A 21,229-nucleotide genomic window follows, 5' to 3' on the forward strand; every position below is an offset into this window, starting at 1 on the left:
TCATCAAGATCAGATTCTGCCACCCAACACCACTCCCATCTATATACCAGGAGATTATTTCTAACTTTAAGATGCTCTACACTATAGCACTCTTTGAGCATTGCTTTGAGTTTGACTTCAGCTACCAATCAAACTCTGAGAGTTTTGGAAATATCACTTCAACATCATTGCCTGTGTGAAGATGATTGAACATTGTGGGAAGGGGTTACCAAAAGAATTCTCACTTATGCTTGGAAGAAGCTATGTACCGGAGTGCATTGTTGAATGTGACTCTGAGATATTTGAGTCGGTACCTGTGGAGCCTGTAGTCAATAAGATATTGTGTCTTTGGCCAAGAGTACGGGGCTATAAGAGGATAACAACGATATCAGTGAGCTTGTTGAAGATAACAGCCGAGAAATGACCACCAAAGAACCAATGGAATTGCAATGTGTTTCACAGCAGGAAGTTGTAAAGAGAAGTTCTTCAGAGGAGAGGGTGGTGGTGGTGGTGGTGGTGGTGGTGGTGGTGGTGGTAAAAGCAAAGCAGCAATCTTCTGATGCAATAAGAGAAATGCCAAAAGCATGGGTATTGCTTCCATCATACATTGAAAAATCATTACCCCAATAAAGCAGTGTGTAAGCGTGCTATAAATTTATTTTATGGTAATGCTGTGTCGCATTTTCGCCAGGTCTTGAAGCGTCAGCAGAAACAAATGACTGTTGATAGCTTCTTAGTAAAAGAGAATTAGTTATGTATCATGTATGTATGATGTGTGTATAATTTTCTTTGAATAAATGGCATGAATAAAATAAAACTTTAGAACTTTTCTGCGCGACACACATTATCATATTTTACATTAATTTATATGGGATAAATTGTTTTGCTTAATGAGCATTTCGCACTAAGAATAAGATTCTGGAACGAATTATGCTCTTTATGCGAGGTTCCACTGTAAGTTTTTCACTGATACTAAATGGGTTGTGCACCTCTTTCCAGTATGCTGATACAAATCATTTTTCATTTGATAATCCTCAATTCCCTTTTCATTGGTTAATCTTCCAGTTTTAACTACAAATGGTCAAGTAGTTTGATTTCTAATGTCAGTGTGCCTATAGAAATGTCAATAGCAGCTCTGCTGCTTACCATAACTTTTATTAAACATTGTATTAGGGAGAGTTAGATTATACCAGTATCCAGTTTCTTTAAAAAATCGAACCCCTGTGTATAAATAGCTTCAAACATCTGATTGCTTTACAAATGAGTTAATGTTTAAATATATGACGTTAAACATGTGAGAACATTTTTTGAAAAAGTTTAAAATTATGCTTAAACTTTTTCGGAAGTTAGTAAATGCTCTCATTATGAAACACTGGGTAAATATAGCCTGGCTGGTTTGCACTCCACCATAAGCAAAAGCAAGTTTTTCACGCATCTCAGTGCTTCTGGTGACATATCTCCTAAAGTATGTGTTGCACTGAGACATAATTTTGCAGGTACATTCAATGATATATGTAGATAGTGTGCAAAGTGTGTGGTGAATGGAGTTTAGTACTAAATAAGTAATAAATTAAAATGTCATGCTTGATGTTAAAGTTTCAGTGCATGCCGTTTTAAGCAGAATGTGGTTTTTCGCGCATCTAAATGTCTTTTATGCCAAAGGGGCATTTCACAGTAATTATTTTTTAGTTGACATGTGACAAAAAGTTAAACTTACCATAGCTCTTGTGTTTAATAATTGGTATGTACCTTTTAATTTACAAAAATTTAAACAACTGATACAAGTAGGGTAACCATTAACGACAAGTTATAATTTTATTTTTGTGTTTAAAATATATCACTTACATTTGTTATGCACGTGATGGAGAAGAGGGCTAGAAAAAACTTGTTTTGGTGATTTGAGAAAAATCTTCTGAAGTTTTAATGTAGAATTTTTTACTGGTAACCAGAACCTTTCATTATGAATCCATGGTAATGAGACTATTTTCATGCTTCTAGAAGTACATCTACTAACTGCATATTGTTATAGGTGCTAATTCAAATTACCCATCTGGCACTTCGTCCTTATGAAACTTAATTGTCATAGATTTTGTAAGTAATAGCGTATATCACACTATAAAACAAGAGTAAAGACTTATTTAGTTTATGAATTTATGAGGCAACCCCATGATGAGAGCCACATTTCACACAAAGATGTCAAAATGAAGTCCACAATTACTCTATAAGGCTACATTCACAGACAGACATTAAATTCCAGACCGGGCTACAGTATACTTAACACCAGCTACTGAACACACATTGTAGCAAGAAACCCAACAGCAATAATCAGTCAGTCTCTTCAGTCTCAGTTGTTGGTTCACGTGAAACAGACATTATACTGCTACCATCAGTCAGAACATAAACATTCTTGTCATTTGGTCTCACAAATGTGGCATTCTTAGTTTCTACAAAATTAGTCTCCTGTATCTCACCATCTACATTTGGCATAACAACTGAGGTATTATGTGGGCCCATATTACACTCGGAATTCATAATTGATGATATCACAGACAAAGAAAGCCTTAATAACATCACATGTATTATTTACAGTGACTCTGATCTCTCCTTTCATGATGTTTCACCCACATCTATGTCTTCTTTTATTGGTGACAGTTTGCAACAAATTTGCTGTAGTAGCACTGCTTGCTCATGGGTGACCTAGGTAGGGCTTTCTTAGATTTGCAGACTGCTTTTCCCAGTGCTCGAGGAAAACTTTTACGAGTGTTTGTCTTGTCGCTGCTTGTTAATTTTTTCTTGCCGTCACTGACAATATTTCATTTCTGCAGCCCTTTTGTGTTGCTCTTCCCGTCCTGCCAATGTTGCACTAGTTTTCTCCTTTTGTCGATACTTCCTGCTTCACTTTTCTGTGTTTTTCTTCTTCACCTGCTAGCTTCTTCCTCCAGTTTTTCCAGCTTACTTTCCCAGGTGTGTGAGATGTGACCCTAGATTTAGCCACTGTTTGGAGTAAGAATAAGCTTGCCACATACCTGAAACTTGAACAATGCTACAAGTCATATTTCAGGAACAAACAATATTACGTGAGAATTTATGGTTCAGGTAGATTAAATTGATGATGATGAAATTATGAACATAGAAGTTCTCAATCCAGCACAAACTGTTTCACAGTTGAAGCACAAAAAATTAGCTTAGATTGTTAGACGTGTGACGAGAACTGCATGTCCGAACAGATTGTTGGCAGCCATTTCAAATAATTTGGGCAGTATTTCCAGATAAGATTCATGATTCTAGGTGCAACTATGAATGGTACCAACTTTAGAAAATACTTTCTGCTTGCTCTGGGAGGATAAAAAGTCACATGCCCAACAGGAATTAAAAAATTTTCATGTTTACTGTTACACAAGTCGTGGTACAAGAATTTCTGGTAGTTAATTTTGTTATACGAAGAGTCATTGCGAAAGTCGTGGCAGCTATAAATTGTCTCAAAAATGATAACAAATTAAGAAATTCTGAAATATGCAAGTGGAAGGCTAGTTCATATGTAAATATATGTCTACCCACGGAGCAATTGTTTGGTACAGTAGAGCAGCATTTTCTACCATTTCCTCTAGCTCCAGGTGGCATTGTCATGAATTACTTCCACAGTGAACTGCAATCTTTATGATAGAATGCTGTTATAGTCGGGTAATATCTGTCCCAATTGACTGCTCGACTCCTGGAAAGTACTGCCATCTAGCACCGCATCACATTACTGTGGATTCTTACGAAGACTCCCGATTCCGTGAAATCTGCGTAGTTTGTAATATACTGTTGTATGCCGTTGCAATCGACAAGAAAACATTTTTTTGCAACAACAAACTTTTTTTTGTTTTTCTTTGGCAATACCGGTTCCCATCAGATCGCCAAAGTTAAGTGCTGTCGGGCTCGGCTAGCACTCGGATGGGTCACCATCTGGGTCGGCCGAGTGTTGTCGGGAAGTGAGGTGGGCTCAGCCCTGTGAGGACAGTTGAGGAACTACTTCATTGAGAAGTATCGGCACTGGTCACGAAAGTGGACAGAGGCCAGGAGAGCTGTATGCTGACCACATGACCCTCCGTATCTATGTGCAGTGATGTCTGAGGATATGGCGGCTGGTCAGTACCATTGGGACTTTGAGCCCTGTGGGTGTTTGTTTTTGTATCTTTATAGTGTTTCATCCAGTTGATATGGGAGAAGGAGACACTGCCAGAAGAATGGAATTTGGCTATAATGTGCCCAATATACACTACTGGCCATTAAAATTGTTACACCAAGAAGAAATGCAGATGATAAATGGGTATTCATTGGACAAATATATTACACTAGAACTGACATGTGATTACATTTTCACGCAATTTGGGTGCATAGAGCCTGAGAAATCAGTACCCAGAAAAACCATCTCTGGCCGTAATAATGGCCTTGATACACCTGGGCATTGAATCGGAGCTCGGATGGCGTGTACAGGTACAGCTGCCCGTGTAGCTTCAACATGATACCACAGTTCGTAGAGAGTAGTGACTGACGTAAAGTGACGAGCCAGTTGCTCGGCCACCATTGACCAGACATTTTCAATTGGTGAGAGATCTGGAGAATGTGCTGGCCAGGGCAGCAGTCGAACATTTTCTGTATCCAGAAAGGCCCGTACAGGACCTGCAACATGCAGTCGTGCATTATCCTGCTGAATGTAGGGTTTCGCAGGGATCGAATGGAGGGTAGAGCCACACGTCGTAACAAATCTGAAATGTCCACTGTTCAAAGTGCCTTCAATGTGAACAAGAGGTGACAGACGTATAACCAGTGGCACCCCATACCATCACGCCGAGTGATACGCCAGTATGGCGATGACGAATACACGCTTCCAATGTGTGTTCGCCGCGATGTTGCCAAACACGGATGCGACCATCGTGATGCTGTACACAGAACCTGGATTCAACCAAAAAAATGACGTTTTGCCATTCGTGCACCCAGGTTCGTCGTCGAGTACATCATTGCAGGCGCTCCTGTCTGTGATGTAGCGTCAAGGGTAACCCCAGCCGTGGTCTCCGAGCTGATAGTCCGTGCTGCTGCAAACATCATTGAACTGTTCGTGCAGATGGTTGTTGTCTTGCAAACGACCCCATCTGTTGACTCAGGACGCGAGATGTGGCTGCAGGCTGCACGATCCATTACAGTCGTGCGGATAAGATGCCTGTCATCTCTACTGCTTGTGATACGAGGCCGTTGGGATCCAGCACAGCGTTCCGTATTACCCTCCTGAACCCAGCGATTCAATATTCTGCTAACATTCATTGGATCTCGACCGATGCGAGCAGCAATCTTGCAATACGATAAACTGTAATCGTGATACGCTACAACCCAACCTTTATCAAAGTTGGAAACGTGATGCTATGCATTTCTCCTCCTTACACGAAGCATTGACGAGGTTTCACCAGGCAATGCCGGCCAACTGCTGTTTGTGTATGAGAAATCGGTTGGCAACTTTCCTCATGTCAGCACATTGTAGGTGTCGCCACGGGCGCCAACCTTGTGTGAATGCTCTGAATAGCTAATTATTTGCATATCACAGCATCTTCTTCCTGTCGGTTAAATTTTACGTCTGTAGCACATCATCTTCGTGGTGTAGTAATCTTAATGGCCACTAGTGTACAAGAAGGGAAGTACTATGGAATCTGGTAGCTGCAGAGGAATCGGCTTGTTGAATGTACTATATAAGGTACTGTCCATCATTATCCTCAGAAAATTGCAACCATTCATAGAGAACATCATACAGGAGTACCAAGCTGGCTTTCGACCGAACTGATCGACAATAGATCACATTTTCACACTAAGACAATTGTTCGAAAAACACTGGGAATATGATAAAGATAGCTACAGCCTGTTCGTCGATTTTCAGTGTGCAGGAATAGCCTATACAATGCAATGCGTGACTTCAGAATCCCTGAGAAGCTACTGAGAATGGTGCAAGCTTGCATGGAAGGGTCAGAGGAAGCAGTACATTTCTGAGGGACCACATCAGAAACATTAAAGATTGGACAGGTTTCAGACAATGGGATGCTCTCTGATGTGTTCTGTTCAGTGTCATCTTAGAGAAAGTAATAAGAGTGTAGTCAACAGGAGTAGGCTGGAGTACAGATGAAAGGTAACTTCAATTGTTTCACATATGCAGATCATGTTGTACTTCTCAGTGAATCAAAGCACGAGTTGTAAGGAATGTACCAGAAAATGGACGATCATGCACAGAAAATAGGGCTCAAAGTGAATAAAAGACAAAACAGAGTTCATGCGGTTAGGAAAAAAAGAGCAGGAAGAATTTCTTGAGATAGATGGCAAGAGGTTCAAGAGAGTACACCAGTTCAAATACTTGGGATGTCAATTTACCACGGATGACAACATAAAAATGGACATCGAGGACAGAATATCAGTGGGAATGAAATGCATGTATTCCCTCAGAGAGACGCTCGGCTCTAAATCGATCTCAGTGAACACTAAGATGAGAATCTACAACAGAGTTTTATGCCCAGCAGTAATGTACGGTTCAGAAATATGGAGCACGACTAAGGGAGAAAAGAAAAAACTGTTAATATATGAAAGAAGAAGAATAATAATGAGGAAGATATGGAGACCAGTTTTAGACAACTGAGAATGGTGGAGGAAAAACTAGGAAATCTACCCTCTGATGTGACCACCAACTATACTACAGAAGATAAAGAGCAAAAGAATACAATGGGTGGACCGTGTAGCCCACATTCCAGGCACTGCGTCAATAGCTAAGCCTACAACAGGCAATAAACACACAGCACGTGGTCAGAGGAACTGTCATTCGTCAGTGCCATCTGCTGTGGCAATGATACGTTTTCGTCCCTGCATTTATTGGTTCTGTTAATGTTCACCCTATAGTTTAATATAGGGGTCATCTTAACATTTACAGATGAAGCTTTAGTCATTGAAGATTCGTACAAATTTATTTTGATGAGTTCCGAAAGATATGTCTTAATAGTAGTAGTAGTAGTAGTAGTAGTAGTAGAAGGGTTTTGTGGGCGCACGACAGCAAGGTCTTCAGCGCCCGTTCAGTATCATAGTGAGACGGGGGTCAAGAAAGAAACTCAGAACATTTACATCAAACGGAACATAAAACACGGGGAACAATCATGGAAAAATATGTGCTCACCCACACCGAAGCGTGGGATGAAGCAGGGCGTCAGCAGTAAAACATGAACAACACAGGAAGAAAAAGTTAGAGGGAGCTAAACCAATGGAGCAGATGGAAGTGGCTGGCTGACCACAAGGAAAAAAGGGAGGAGTCAGCCACTCTGCAATACACTAAAACCGCCAGCCTAACAGTTTAGGCCAGAGTCCAGACACATATCACAAAACTTAAAAACCCTAGACACACATGTCTCATCGTTAGCTAAAACACAGGGCAGATCCCCATCAACTTGTATGTCTTAGCATCAGTACTATTTGTTTGAATAGGTTCGAGATTTCCCGATACACAGAAGCACTCGACGCAGTATCGATCTTGCTGGATCAATCGCGTGACTTTTGACTCGTGGTGCTATTGCAGTGAAGTGATACACGAGGAGCTATGAACTATAGGCACTACAGCAATCTCAGGCTCTGCTTAAAAACTGACAATTTCGTGAAACACAGGAGGAAATAGCATTACATTCGATCAACTCTCAAGTTTTCGTTGTATTTGAATTGGTTTGCGGTAGAAGTTATCATACATATATGGATACCATACACATATATTGATGCTGCTCGTTGAGTACAGGTAACATTCAGAGACGAAAATCTTGTCCTTCAAAAATTCGTTACATGATTCTGAATCCAAGTCATTATTTTCTCTTGGTTATGAGAAACTAATCATTTACGAAGTGAGTTGCAAATGATAATTCAGTAGGTGTTCTCGTATTAGAATATTGGGGGGAAATGCTACTAGGTTTTAATCGGATTTAGATCAAGATGGTGCATTCAGATCAAACAAGGAAAAAAAAAAAAAAAAAAATTCTGAATGAAATATCTAGCAAAAAGAACAAATGGCATTAAAGTGAGTGCAATGGATATCACAAATTAAGTTGTAGTGGGGAGACCTATTGTGGAGATAGTACCGACAGATGTGGGTCGAGCAAAAGTTAGAGATTTGGACCGAATCGTGACTGCGATCTTTTGTTTGTGTGTTAGCTGCTGTTGTCGCATATGACCTGCCCACCTAGAAGATATAGCCGTCCATGTTTCAGTGTTGTTAAAGCACAACGCTACAGAAGTCTTGGAGGGAGAACAGTGACAAGATTTTAGCTGAGAACTGGGTGTGGCGAGGGCAGTGGTGAGCAGGAAGCAAATTTTGTCTCGGTGACAACTACGGGAATATATACTGTGTACTTCGGTTGTTTATGAACATCTATCACAGTTTACCTGAATCCATTTGTAGTTAGAATTGAACTGACTTTAAAATTGGATAGGTACTCGACAATAGCATACATTTCTGCAGCAGATGCTAAAAGTATAGATGACAAGGGGTGTGTCAGCTGCTATGGGAGGATGGCAAGCAGACGATATGTTTTGTAATGAAAGACATTGTAAGATTCTCACATAAGTACAAAAGTGAAATCTGCTGTGTGATACAAAAAATAAAAAAAAAAACAGTCAAATATTTGTGAAAAGGAAGATGCAAGTTTCACTATTGCCCTGCTAGGCTGATGGCAATAATGATTAATAGTAGTAGTACGATGGACGACAGACTAAGCAAACAAAAAGGACAGTAAAGTTAAAAATTAATGTAAAGAAATTCTTTTTGTTTTATTATTTCTTCACGTGTTACCAAAACGTAGACAACCAATAAATGGTATAAGCTTAGACTAGGCGTATGGAAATTTTTAAACAAATATGTTAACATAAATAAAAGTTTATTTTGATTAGACAGAACATTTTAAAAAATGAATTTTTCTCAAGGAGCCTCTTAAAAAAGTAGGGTTGTCTTGTATTCAGGGTCGTCTTATAATCTGGAATATACGGTAATCTTAAAAAGATAGTTTACTTCCTGCTTAATGAACTACGATGTAACATCAAAAATAGTACTGAAATTTGCAAAAAAAAAAAAAAACTGAAATTGGACAACATAAGTGACATTGCCAAAAATGCAAAATTTGACAAAAAGATTAGATTGAATCTGGCAAAAAGTAACACCAAATCTGCCGATAGAGCTTGTTTGAGCATCTCAGTAATGCTGTCGCACTGATTAAACGACAGTGTGACAAAATGCGCTACTATTCAGTAGATCCTCTGTCCTTTCAGTCATACATAGTAAGGATCCCACACTGATGACCAGTTCAGAAGAACTGGTTGAACAAGTGCCTTGTAAGCCACTTCTTTCATGGGTGACTTTGTCTGGCATTTGCTTTTCTCACATTCTGTTTTATGTCACTACACTCGAGATCACTCTGCGTAGTTACTCATAGATATTTTACATTAGATACTGTTTCTAGCAGTTTCTCGTCAATTGTGTGTGTGTACAGTAGTGGGTTTATTTTCTTTTGCATACACAGTTTGTTACATTCATTTATGTTCTGTGTTAGCTGCCAGAGCCTGCACTATTCATCAGTCCTCTGAAAGTCATTATGAAAATCAATATTGTATCCTGGCATTGCTACTTTCCCACAGACAACCACACAGCACAATCACATCTTAAGCCACTTCCGATGCTTTCTAGTCAATCATTCATGCACATTGTAAGCAGAAATGGTCCTATCATAGTTCCTAGAGATACTCCATAAATTACCTTTACATCTGTCAGTTTTGTTCTGTCAGGAGCAGTGTGTTGAGTTCAATCTGCAAGGAAGTCCTGAATCTGGTTAGAAATATAACCCAGTACTTAACAAGCTCCCCTGCGTTGTTATGTTGATAGACACCACACACACACACACACACACACACACACACACACAATTCAAACTTTCGCAACCCACAGTTGCTTCATCAGGAAAGAAGGAAGGAGAGGGAAAGATGAAAGGATGTGGGTTTTAAGGGAGAGGGTAAGGAGTCATTCCAATCCCAGGAGTGGAATGACTTACCTTAGGGGGGAAAAAGGGACAGGTATACACTCGTGCGCGCGCGCGCGCGTGCACACACATATCCATCCACACATATACAGACACAAGCAGACATATTTCAGTTATTCAGTATTATTATTAAGTTGAAATATGTCTGCTTGTGTGTGTGTGTTTTTTTTTTTTTGTGCCTATCTACCAGCACTTTCCCGTTTGTTAAGTCATGGAATCTTTCCTGAAGTCAAGTAACACAGTATCAACCTGAGTGCCTTTGTGTACAACGCAATGGATCTCGTGAAGGAACAGATTTGTCAGAATTTCCGCAGGGTCTCTGTTTGCAGAATTTGTATTAAATTTGATAGAGAAGATTTTTGTTGTCCAAAAGCATAATAATTCTAGAGCATAAAATATGTCCCTTATTTCTACAATGGATATACGTCAGCGATACGGATCTAAAACTGTGGGCATCAGTCCTACAGCCGTTCTCGAAAAAGTGATGACTTGCAATCCCCCCCCACCCCCCCCACCCCCCCCCCACCCCTGCTAAGTACACATCGTTGCTCCAGTGATATACAATAAACTGCTACTAGAAGGAAGGAAGTTCTTTCATGTAATCTTAACTCATCTTGTCCTGATTGCTAACAATTACTAAGCAGTTATATTTCTTTTTCTACTCCATGATCGGTTATCTCAATTTTTGCCATTTCGACCTTCGTACAATGATTGAAAGGAGGGACTGTTGGACTGTTATGGGCATCTGTGCTGAATTAGTTTTGGAAGACGAATTCAGTATTTTGGCTTTACTTCTCTTATCTTCTGATTTGGTGCCAGTATGATCTCAGATTTGAAGAAGACATGATTTTGATGACACTTAGTGATTTTGCATTAGACCAAAACCAGTTAGGGTTTTTACTCAGATCAGCTGACAAAATTTTAGTTTCAGTGTCATTTAATGCTTCTCTCACTGCTCTCCTTATCCTCTTTTTTGTTCTGTTTAGCTTTTGTTTGTCACCTTAGCTGCAAATCCCCAGAAGGTTATGTCCTAGGACTCGGAGTAAAAGTATAAGGGACGTTCAAAATGAAACGAGCCAGAGGCGTAATCACAGATACTAGTACGTGTATCTTAGAAGTATTGACCTTGGCTGTTGAGACACTTGGCCCACTGTGACGCAGTGCAGTGAATGGCTGTCTAATAAAATTCTTGTGGCTGCGATGTTAACCAGTTCCGCACATACAGCTGGACGTAGTCTTCCGAGGTGAATTGTTTGCCCCTCAGAGGCTTTTTAAGGGGACGAAAAATGGTGTAATCATAGGGGGAGAGATCCGGAGTTTATGGAGGGTGGCCGAGAACCTCCCATTTGAATTTCTGCAGGAGTGCCGCGACTGTGTTGGTCGTATGAGGCTTTGCATTGTTGTGGAGTAGAATGACCCCACGGGTGAGGTTGCCTAGTCGTTTTGATTTGATCGCTTGGCAAAGGGTAGTCAAGGTTTGCTAGTACCGTATTTACTCGAATCTAAGCCACACTTTTTTTTCCGGTTTCTGTAATCCAAAAAACCGCCAGGGGCTTAGAATAGAGTGCAAAGTAAGCGGAAGTTCTGAAAAATGTTGGTAGGTGCTGCCACAACTAACTTCTGATGTCGAATATATGTAGTGCTTTACAGGCATGCTTTGCAGGCACAAAGATACATACTGGCGCCAAAACCTATGCGTCAGTAAATAAATTAAAAAAAAAAAAAAGGTGAAAGACGAGCTTATTTCTCCACATTGAGTTTTGACCACTGCATTTTCATACATTATGCAACGATGTAAATGCAAATTCCGTATTGTTCATCTTCGAATGTAGCAGCCTTCAATGTACTACGAAAATTCGACTGGCAAGACTGTTTGGGATGGTTGTCAATATGGCCAACTCTACGTTCTGAATTTTTTCCTACCTGTGACAAGAGATGGTTGCTAATAGGAACTTCCATGAATTGTGAATAACATGCACTGTTCTCTTCACCATAAGAATAATATGAACATAAACATTTTGCCATGTATTGTTTCGTGTTTGCTGCTCTCACATTTAAATCCTGTCTACCTAATAAACTACGAAACTAGAGTGAGACAACAGCAAACACGGAAGAATATACATATCATGTCATGTTTATATTCGTATTATTCTTATGCCGAATACAGTCAGAAATGAAGCACAGCAACTGACTAGATTTTTAAATCTAAGATGACTCTAATTTCCGTGCAGAATGTAATGTACTAAAGAGGCGTCTGCAAAGATTTTCAAACGGAGAAAAATTTTCGCTAAACTTTCGTTAAGAACATCTATCATACGCAGTTCTTGTTGATCATTATCAAAGAAAGCAGCAGTGTAAGTTACAACAAATAGCAGTCTCTTGCCATTGTTTCACTAATGAGACGATCCCCCCCCCCCTCCCCCTCTCTCTCTCTCTCTCTCTCTCTCTCTCTCTCTCTCTCTCTCTCTCTCTCTCTCTCTCTCTTTAGTTGTAAGCTGCGGTAGCACGCACAAAAGCAAGCCATGCCGCGAACGGCGACAGGTCATAAACACTCATTATCAGAATGCGACAAACAATGCACGACACAGTACAATAATGCACTTTGAGCTTAGAGTGACAGAAACACCTATAACAAAGAGAACAGCACTTATCAGATCAAAGAAAAATAAGCAATCAGTTCAAACCAGATGAAGCACTTGAAAAAGGAAGCGTACCCGTATAAATACGGACAGAGCGCCTGACGCATAGCAGTGACGTCCTGGTAAAGCTTAAATGCTAAGCTTACCACACGAACCAAAACTACTGTAGCTGTATTGTCATTCATTCAACCTAAATTGTGTCTCATATTGCAATGGACCAACTTTGTTTAGATTTGAAGGTGCGGTCTAAAACGTTTCTCTCCCCTTGCATTTCGCGTCTCAAATTTCAGGTGCGGCTTAGACTCGGGGAATTTTTTTTCCTTTGATTTAGAGTCTCATTTTTCAGGTGCGGCTTAGATTAGAGTAAATACGATAACTCTGGGTATTCACTGTAGTCCTGTACTGCAGGAAGTGAATCAGAAGGGGGCTATCTCGGTCAAAGAAGAATGTCAGCATAACGATTCACCTCGGACGACGACATCCAGTTGTAAGTGCAGAACTGGTTAACATCACAGCCACGGGAATTGTATGAGATGGCCATTCAGTGCCTTGTGTCACAGTGGGACAAGTGTCTCAACAGCCAGGATCAATACTTCTGACATACAGGTACTGGTTTCTGTAATTATGCCTCCGGCTCGTTTCTTTTTGAACGCCCCTTATATGCTACGACACCGTTGTCATTGAGCGTTTTGAGAATAGTTGTTCTGTAATTGCCAATTTGGTTTTATATCTTTTTGTAATTCTATCAGAGGAAATGCTTTCTGTTTCAGTGAGTGACACTGGTGAGGAACGTGAAAAGAGCAAAGTCGACAACCTCGTCCAGTTGCACGACAGTGGCATTTCGCGGCTGGCATTCCCCCTCGCCCTCAAGATGATGTTCAACTACGATGCCGAGTCGAACGCATCTGCCATCTTGCGAGCCATGTACCGTGAGACAGTACCAGCTCCGCACCACCTCGTACTCAACTTGGACCTCGAAGGCGACAGCGAGTGGGCGACAGAGTAAGTTTTCCTTACTAATACGGGTTTGCAACTCTTATCTTGCGTCAGGATAGCGAGCCACACGGGGACAGATTTTTGCTCCGGACCATAGTCACAATCCAGTTCTGCATGTATTTTTGAGACACTCACTTGCCAATCTTGGACCCCTCATTGGATTTAGTCTCTCAGATCTTCCCAGATAGTGTGTAAGTAAATGAGAGACTTTTTGTGATTTATCAGTAGACACAGGACTGGCAGTAATGCTCAACAGGCCAGAGGCTGCAGGCTACAGATTTCGGTAGTCGTGACTGTCTCAGCTTGTCTTTTTGGACACTGTTAGATTGTAATATATTTCTAGATTTTGTAACTCATTTATATAGCCTTGAGTAAGTCAGTATGGATGATAGTAGGAAGAAAATTCTGGGAGCGATATGCTAGGAAGTGGGCGTTCTTGATACTTTCTAAAGTAAAGTAACTTTCACTACCTGTAGAGTAACGGGTGTAACACATGCATAACACAACAGTGAACATAGTAACTTCTTATTGTCAGTCACCATTATGTAGGTTTACAATACATTCTCCCCTTTTCCACTTCTTTCAGAGGCGTGCATCTTTGTGAGCTCTTACGTGAACCTTGATCTCAAATCTTGTGGCTTAGTTTTTATAACACTTTGGTCCACAGCTGGAAAATTTCTAAATATGTTTCAACTATATCTTCCTATGCCCCCTTTTTTTTAACACAATCATATTGACGAACTAGGATCATGTTAACAACTTCAGTTCATCTTCTTCCTTTCTTCTATCCATGTTGTTCCCGATTTTTTTATTTCTTCTGCTTTGAAAGCCTTTTGAATTTACTATTTTATTTTTAAAACAGTTTCTTTCTGCTATTTATGATTCTTTGATGTTGTTTCTTTCTAGATCTTTCCTTACTTCTGTAATCAATGCTACTGTCGATTTCTTCTTCCAGAAATATAGGAGTATTTGTTTTGTTAGCCTATTTCCGTCCATTCGATATAGGTGTTCAGGAAAGGTTAATCTTTGTTTGGCCGTTACTTTAGATATTTTCTGTATATTTTTACAGATCTCCTCATTTCTTCTTATTTTCCAACCATCTGCAGTTTTTATTGCACCCATTATTTTTCTAATGATCCTTCTTTCCAGTACTTTTATTTTTTTCCATGTTACAGTTCATCATTATGCTTTCAGAGCCATATAAACATTCTGGTCGTACCACTGTGGTGTAGAGTTTTAGTTTTGTTTTTCTAGATATATATTTCTTATTGTAAATATTTTTGGTCAAACCACATGCTTTTTCCATTTTGTTAATTCTTACATCTATTGCAGATTTTTCTACTCCATTCAATTGTATACTTTCTCCAAGATATTTAAATTTATTTACTCGCTCTATTTTACCTATTTGTGTTTCTTTCAATTTTGGCGCATTTTTTATATTTGCCGTGAATTTTGTTTTTTCAGCTTCCTATGCCTTATTTTTTATATTCTTGTTCGCTTAATGTTTGTGGATCAGTTACCACAAATAAGAGCTTTTGCAGTATAGTTATATAAGTTTTCTCATTTTTTCCAGTTATTTAGCACCCTCAAAGTAACTAAAACTTGCTATCACACGAATACTGCAAGAAAACACACTCTCCAAATTTGGAGTGCTACAGCAATGTGCTTGTATGTCCTAGCTGAGGAGGTAGAATTGCCAATTGCCAATTGAAAGAACTGGAAAGGTAACGGTCTGAAGGTCATACCTCCGCTGTCGCACAGGTAGGGCCTGCGGGTTTTCCACAGTCTGTTGGAAGCATCTATGCCTGTTGCAATTCTGCATTTCGACAACACAGCTTTTTTAAACACCAGTTAAGTACAAATAATTTGCAGAGCACAGTGTCCAGTCACGTCATTGTGATAACCTGTCAAAAGCCTGGATAACAATGTTTTGCAGCATATACCTCTGCGAGATGTGCAGGAAAGGAATCTGTGGGGTTCCGGAAGGTACTGACGTGGATACGGAGCCGTGCCGACTGCAGTGCCGTAGCTCCCTGTGCTCGTTTTCTCGGATGAGGATCCACGGTGTGAACAGCCCGATCGAGGCGGCCGCACAGACTTTCAGTTGGGTTTTAAAGTGTGGGGACTCTAGTGGTCAGGGGTGTGCAGTAAACTCTTTGTGGTGCTCTTAGACATGTGGTAGGTGCCAGTGTCCCGAGGAAAAACAAACTGTTTGAAGGGGAGGACATGGTCCCCAAGGATAGGTGCATACTTCTGTTGATCCGTTTCATCTTCCAGAATGACAAGATCATCCACGTAATGCCATTAAAACATTCCCCAGACAAATAATGCTCCCAGTAATGCTAACGGTGTCCTCGCGCTGTACGTGCCGACAGCTGTATGTCGAGTGGAGCATAAAATGTGATTCGTCTGTAAATGCTCCCTGTCTCCGTGCAGTGGACTTCCAGCGACGGTTTTGGTGTGCAGATTCCGGCGTGTGTCACCGATGAACAGCAGTCGGTGTAGGTGCACAAACCGGGCTCCTGCTGCAGAGGCACGTATACGGAAACGTGTGCTGAACGGTCACTGAAGGCACACTGGGTGGTTAGTTGCCCAACAGTTGCACATGTATTTGCCCATACACATCTCTCCAGACATTGTCAGCCCTGTTATCTTTGGCTGGTGGCACAGCACAGTTGCCTCTGTACTATAGTTCAATTCTTTTATCTTGGCGGTTCGCGCCTGCGCGCCCAGACGTGGGAGATTGCGACATTGCCAGTTGCACGCGCCAAGAGAAGCAGCGCCATAGTATAGTTCCTAAACTTACGTTTAGGGGGGAGCGCTCAGTTTATGAAGTAAAGCCACCACGGCCGCATTAACCCTTTCGCTGCTATAGACGTGCTCCCCGCATTCCGTGCTGTGCGCGATTTTGTCATCACTGCACTGCTCACCTGTGCAGACATATGGTGTTCAGACTGCTTCGACACACTTATCATTCGATTTCACAAAAACTATTTGGTCCAAAAATTTGATTTTTACACATCGTCTTGACTGATACCTTCACCCCCCCCCCCCCCCCCCCCCTCTCCGCATAAATGACTTAATTTTGTTTCGATGTTCAACACAGTAATTGTGCAGCATTAAATGTAGTAAACCATTGTACGAAATTTTGAAGAGTTTGCAGAGGTAAAAGTCCATAGCGTATACTTTCCGTATGGTCGATTTTAGTTGCCACTATAAATTTCGAAAAATTACATTCAAAAAAATAAAATTCATGAAGTAAGACACTTGGATATTGTTTGTAAATAAAGGAAATATTAAGCATCGAACAAGAGTTGAACACGGAACCTTTTGGCATAGCAGCCAAACACCATAACCATTACGCTAACAAAGCTCGTCGTTCAACAGAATTCCTGGAGTTCTTTAAAGAATCACGCCAAATACCTTCAAACACTGTTGGTATGACTATGAATTACTCACGTTTCATCAAAGTACAATAGGAAACAAACAATTACCGCTGTTCTTTATTGCGAAAAAGCGGTTAGTGAGAATGATACAAACACCTTTCCTTGCTATCGCCTGAATTAGGAGGCTTATTGCTTGTTTGGCTTAATTAATTAATAGAATATGAAGCAATTGGTATAAAGAATGCTTTTTTTGTTCAGTTACTTTATGTATGACTGAACGTTTCTAAAACTGAAGACACTCGTCCGTGCTCTGCACTGCAGTCGAGCTCTGGCAACGTCGTTCTCTGCTCATTGGCTGACTGTGTTTTGTGACGTCAGATGTGCAGAACGAACCTAAATTTGGCCGCCGTCGTAAATGACGCGCACTTTAGTTTTGGATAGCACGATTTTGCCATGTGTGTTATACTTCAACCACAGTGGTATGTGAATATTTTACAAACTTCGCTATTTTGGAAATGTTTCCACATTTTGCCCGCAAAATGTCCTTTTGGATATTAGATAAATCACTCCATTTCTGCATTATAACAGTGACTGCACTGTTTTCCACATCCCCTGGCATTCTTTATCAGTGTGATGATTCTTCTGGAAAACCTGGAATTCTCAGGAAATCATAACATACCTGGAAAAATCGAGGGACTTCCAGGAATCTCATAAAATCTCATGTCTGGTACCGCGCGCTGCGGAATTTGAATCCCCGCCAAACGTCGTAGACGTCAAAGTCCCCTAGAGGTCTCTGCACCGTTGCGCCGTAAGCTGTGGTGGCACGCGCTTCCTGGTCCGCATCTAGTGTGAGGGCGCCACAGTGGAACACGTGGTTCCAGCAGCTAATAGTGGCACCCCCATAGTCTAATCGTTGCGTGAGTCTTGACACATGGCCTCGACAACAGACGGCGTGTTATTCGTTCTTTGTTTTCCTTACTAGTGGTCGTCTTGGATTCGTTTGGTTGTCTCCGTCACTCCGTTGCTTCTTGCATGTGGTCGTCGTAATGTGTCTCTCCCTCGTCCGTCGTCGCTTCGTGTCCGTCCTTTCCGTTCGTTTGTTTGTTCACGGGTCGCTCTCCGTTTGGTCTTGCCACACTTTCTCGGCTACCCTGCGACCGTTCCGGTAACAGGTTACAACATCATGGATATCAACACACCTTTTGGATTGTACGAGTACAAGTGCCTTCCCTTTGGTGTCTCTTTGGCACCAGCCTTTTTCCAGCAATTCCTGGAGCAGCTTACACGGCCTATCCCGTCCTCGTCGCCAGATCGTGGAGTTCTCCCTTTTTAACCTAATATTGAAATTAAATTTTATTGAATTTTATAAATCACAAATTTTAAAATACTTAATATTTCAAAGTGTTTTAATTATATGATTATTATTCCTACATCAACATCTGTATTGTGCAAACCACCGTGAGGTGCATGGCAGAGGGTACAGTCTATTGTACCAGTTATTAGGGTTTCTCCCCGTTTCATTCACATACGGAGTTTGAATGATTCCATGCGTGCAGTAATGATTCTCATCGTATCTTCGAGATTCCTATGTGAGTGGTATGCAGGGGATATAGTATATTCCTAGTGTCATCATTTAAAGCAGATTCTCGGAACTTTGTTAGTGGACTTTCTCAGGGTAGTTTGTCTTCAAGAGTCTGCAAGTTCTGTTTCTTCAGTATGTCTGTAACACACTCCCACGGACTAAACAAACTTGTGACCATTTGTGCTGCCCTTCTTTGTATACGTCCAATACCTAATGTTAGTCCTATCTGGTACAGGCCCCACACACTCGAGCAATAATCTAGAACTTGTCACACAAGTGATTTGTATGCAATCTCATTTGTAGACTGCACTTCCTAGAACTCTATCAATAAGCCAAAGTCTACCACTTGGTTTACCTACAACTGAGCCTTTGTGATCATTCCATTTCATATCCCTACAAAGTATTACAGCCAGGTATTTGTATGAGTTGACCATTTCCAACAGCGACTCATCTGATATTAAAATTATAGAATACTATGTTTTTTTTTGTTTTGTGAAGTGCACAATTCTACATTTCTGAACATGTAGAGCAAGTTGCCTATTTCTGCACCATGTTCAAATCTTACCAAGATCTGACTGAATGTTTGTGCAGCTTCTTTCAGACAGTTCTTCATTATAGATAACTGCATCATCCGCAAAAAGCCTGAATTTATTATTAATATTGTCTGCAAGATCATTAATATACAACATGAACAGCAAGAGTCCCCTCATGCTTCCCAGGAGCACACCCGAAATTACTTCTACTTCTGATGATGATTCTCGATCCACGATAACATCCTCCCCGTCAAAACGTCCTCAAGCCAGTCACAAATTTCACTCGATACCCCATACTACTGTACTTCTGACAGCAAGAGTAGGTGCAGTACTGAGTCAAATACTTTTTGGAAATCGAGAAATACTGCATCTACCTGGTTGCCTCAATTCAATGCTTTCTGTGTGTCACGTGAGAAAAGAGCGAATTGGGTTTCACATGATCGATGTTTTTGAAATCCGTGATGGTTCCCATTGAGGTGGTCAATTTGTTGGAGGTACCTTATTATTCTATATAAATTATAGGTGTTTAGAAACTACTGCTTAAGATCAGTATCTCTCACCTGAGAGGAGGGAGAACTCATTGCTATATCATCTCCCACCCCTCCAATCTATCAAAATAAGATAAAATATGAAATTAAAAATTTTTTGGAAGTTTCATCTTTGAGTTATTAATTTTGAAAGTTTGTTAAATTCTGAGATTTGTGCCATGTTTTGAAGCCTTCAAATGGCTGTATCTCAAAAGGTATTTGATGTATACTGCTTCATTCAGTTTATTATAGGACATAAATATGTGTTATCTGACTAAATTAATTAAAACACTAAATTTTCCCAAGCAAAAACTTTTTTAATCTTTGAAAATATTAAGATCGAAATTTTCTTTTGTTTTGGAAAAAATTGTCATTCCTAACGCTATTTGTTAATGTGTGTGATGAAGTTCATCATGGTATTCCAAAGGGAATTTATACGAAAACAAATTTTACTTTAATGCTATTTGTATTGCAGACTGTCTCTCAGCTGCAGTTGGTTTGCAAGTGGCTCATACAACTATTGTTAAAATGAAATTATTATTTATAATTTTAAAATTTTACTAAACAGTGCCACATAACAAAATACAAATAATGGAAGGAGTGGTACGCATTTTCCACTTTCTGTAACTTTTAACTTATGGTAGTGGTGTTGGTGTTGGTGTTGTTGTTGTTGTTGTTGTTGTTGTTGTGGTCTTCAGTCCTGAGACTGGTTAGATGCAGCTCTCCATGCTACTCTATCCTGTGCAAGCTTCTTCTTCCCCCAGTGCTTATTGCAGCCTACATCCTTCTCAATCTGCTTAGTGTATTCATCTCTTGGTCTCCCTCTACGATTTTTACCCTCCACACTGCCCTCCAATACTAAATTGGTGATCACTTGATGCCTCAGAACATGTCCTACCAACTGATCCCTTCTTCTAGTCAAGTTGTGCCACAAACTCCTCTTCTCTCCAATTCTATTCAATACCTCCTCATTAGTTATGTGATCTACCCATCTAATCTTCAGCATTCTTGTGTAGCACCACATTTCGAAAGCTTCTATTCTCTTCTTGTCCTAACTATTTATCGTCCACGTTTCACTTCCATACATGGCTACACTCCATACAAATACTTTCAGAAACGACTTCCTGACCCTTAAATCTATACTCAATGTTAACAAATTTCTCTTCTTCAGAAACGCTTTCCTTGCCATTGCCAGTCTACATTTTATATCCTCTCTACTTCGACCATCATCAGCTAATTTGCTCCCCAAATAGCAAAACTCCTTTACTACTTTAAGTGTCTCATTTCCTAATCTAATTCCCTCAGCATCGCCCCACTTAATTTGACTACATTCCGTTATCCTCATTTTGCTTTTGTTGTTGTTCATCTTATACCCTCGTTTCAAGACACTGTCCATTCCGTTCAACTGCTCTTTCAGGTCCTTTGCTGTCTCTGACAGAATTACAATGTCATCGGCGAACCTCAAAGTTTTTATTTCTTCTCCCTGGATTTTAATACCTACTCCAAATTTTTCT

General features: G+C 40.4%; 1 protein-coding gene across 1 annotated transcript in view; it reads left to right on the forward strand.

Moving 5' to 3' along the window:
• Window positions 1-21,229, forward strand: part of LOC126108452 (serine/threonine-protein kinase Pink1, mitochondrial) — a 109,385-nt gene that overhangs the window by 15,992 nt on the left and 72,164 nt on the right. The window contains exon 3 of the mRNA XM_049913664.1: window positions 13,462-13,693. Within this exon, the coding sequence (XP_049769621.1) occupies window positions 13,462-13,693 (232 nt within the window). The remainder of the gene's footprint in view (window positions 1-13,461; window positions 13,694-21,229) is intronic.

Source organism: Schistocerca cancellata, chromosome 11 (assembly GCF_023864275.1).
Source record: "Schistocerca cancellata isolate TAMUIC-IGC-003103 chromosome 11, iqSchCanc2.1, whole genome shotgun sequence".
Taxonomy (NCBI): Eukaryota; Metazoa; Arthropoda; class Insecta; order Orthoptera; family Acrididae; genus Schistocerca; species Schistocerca cancellata.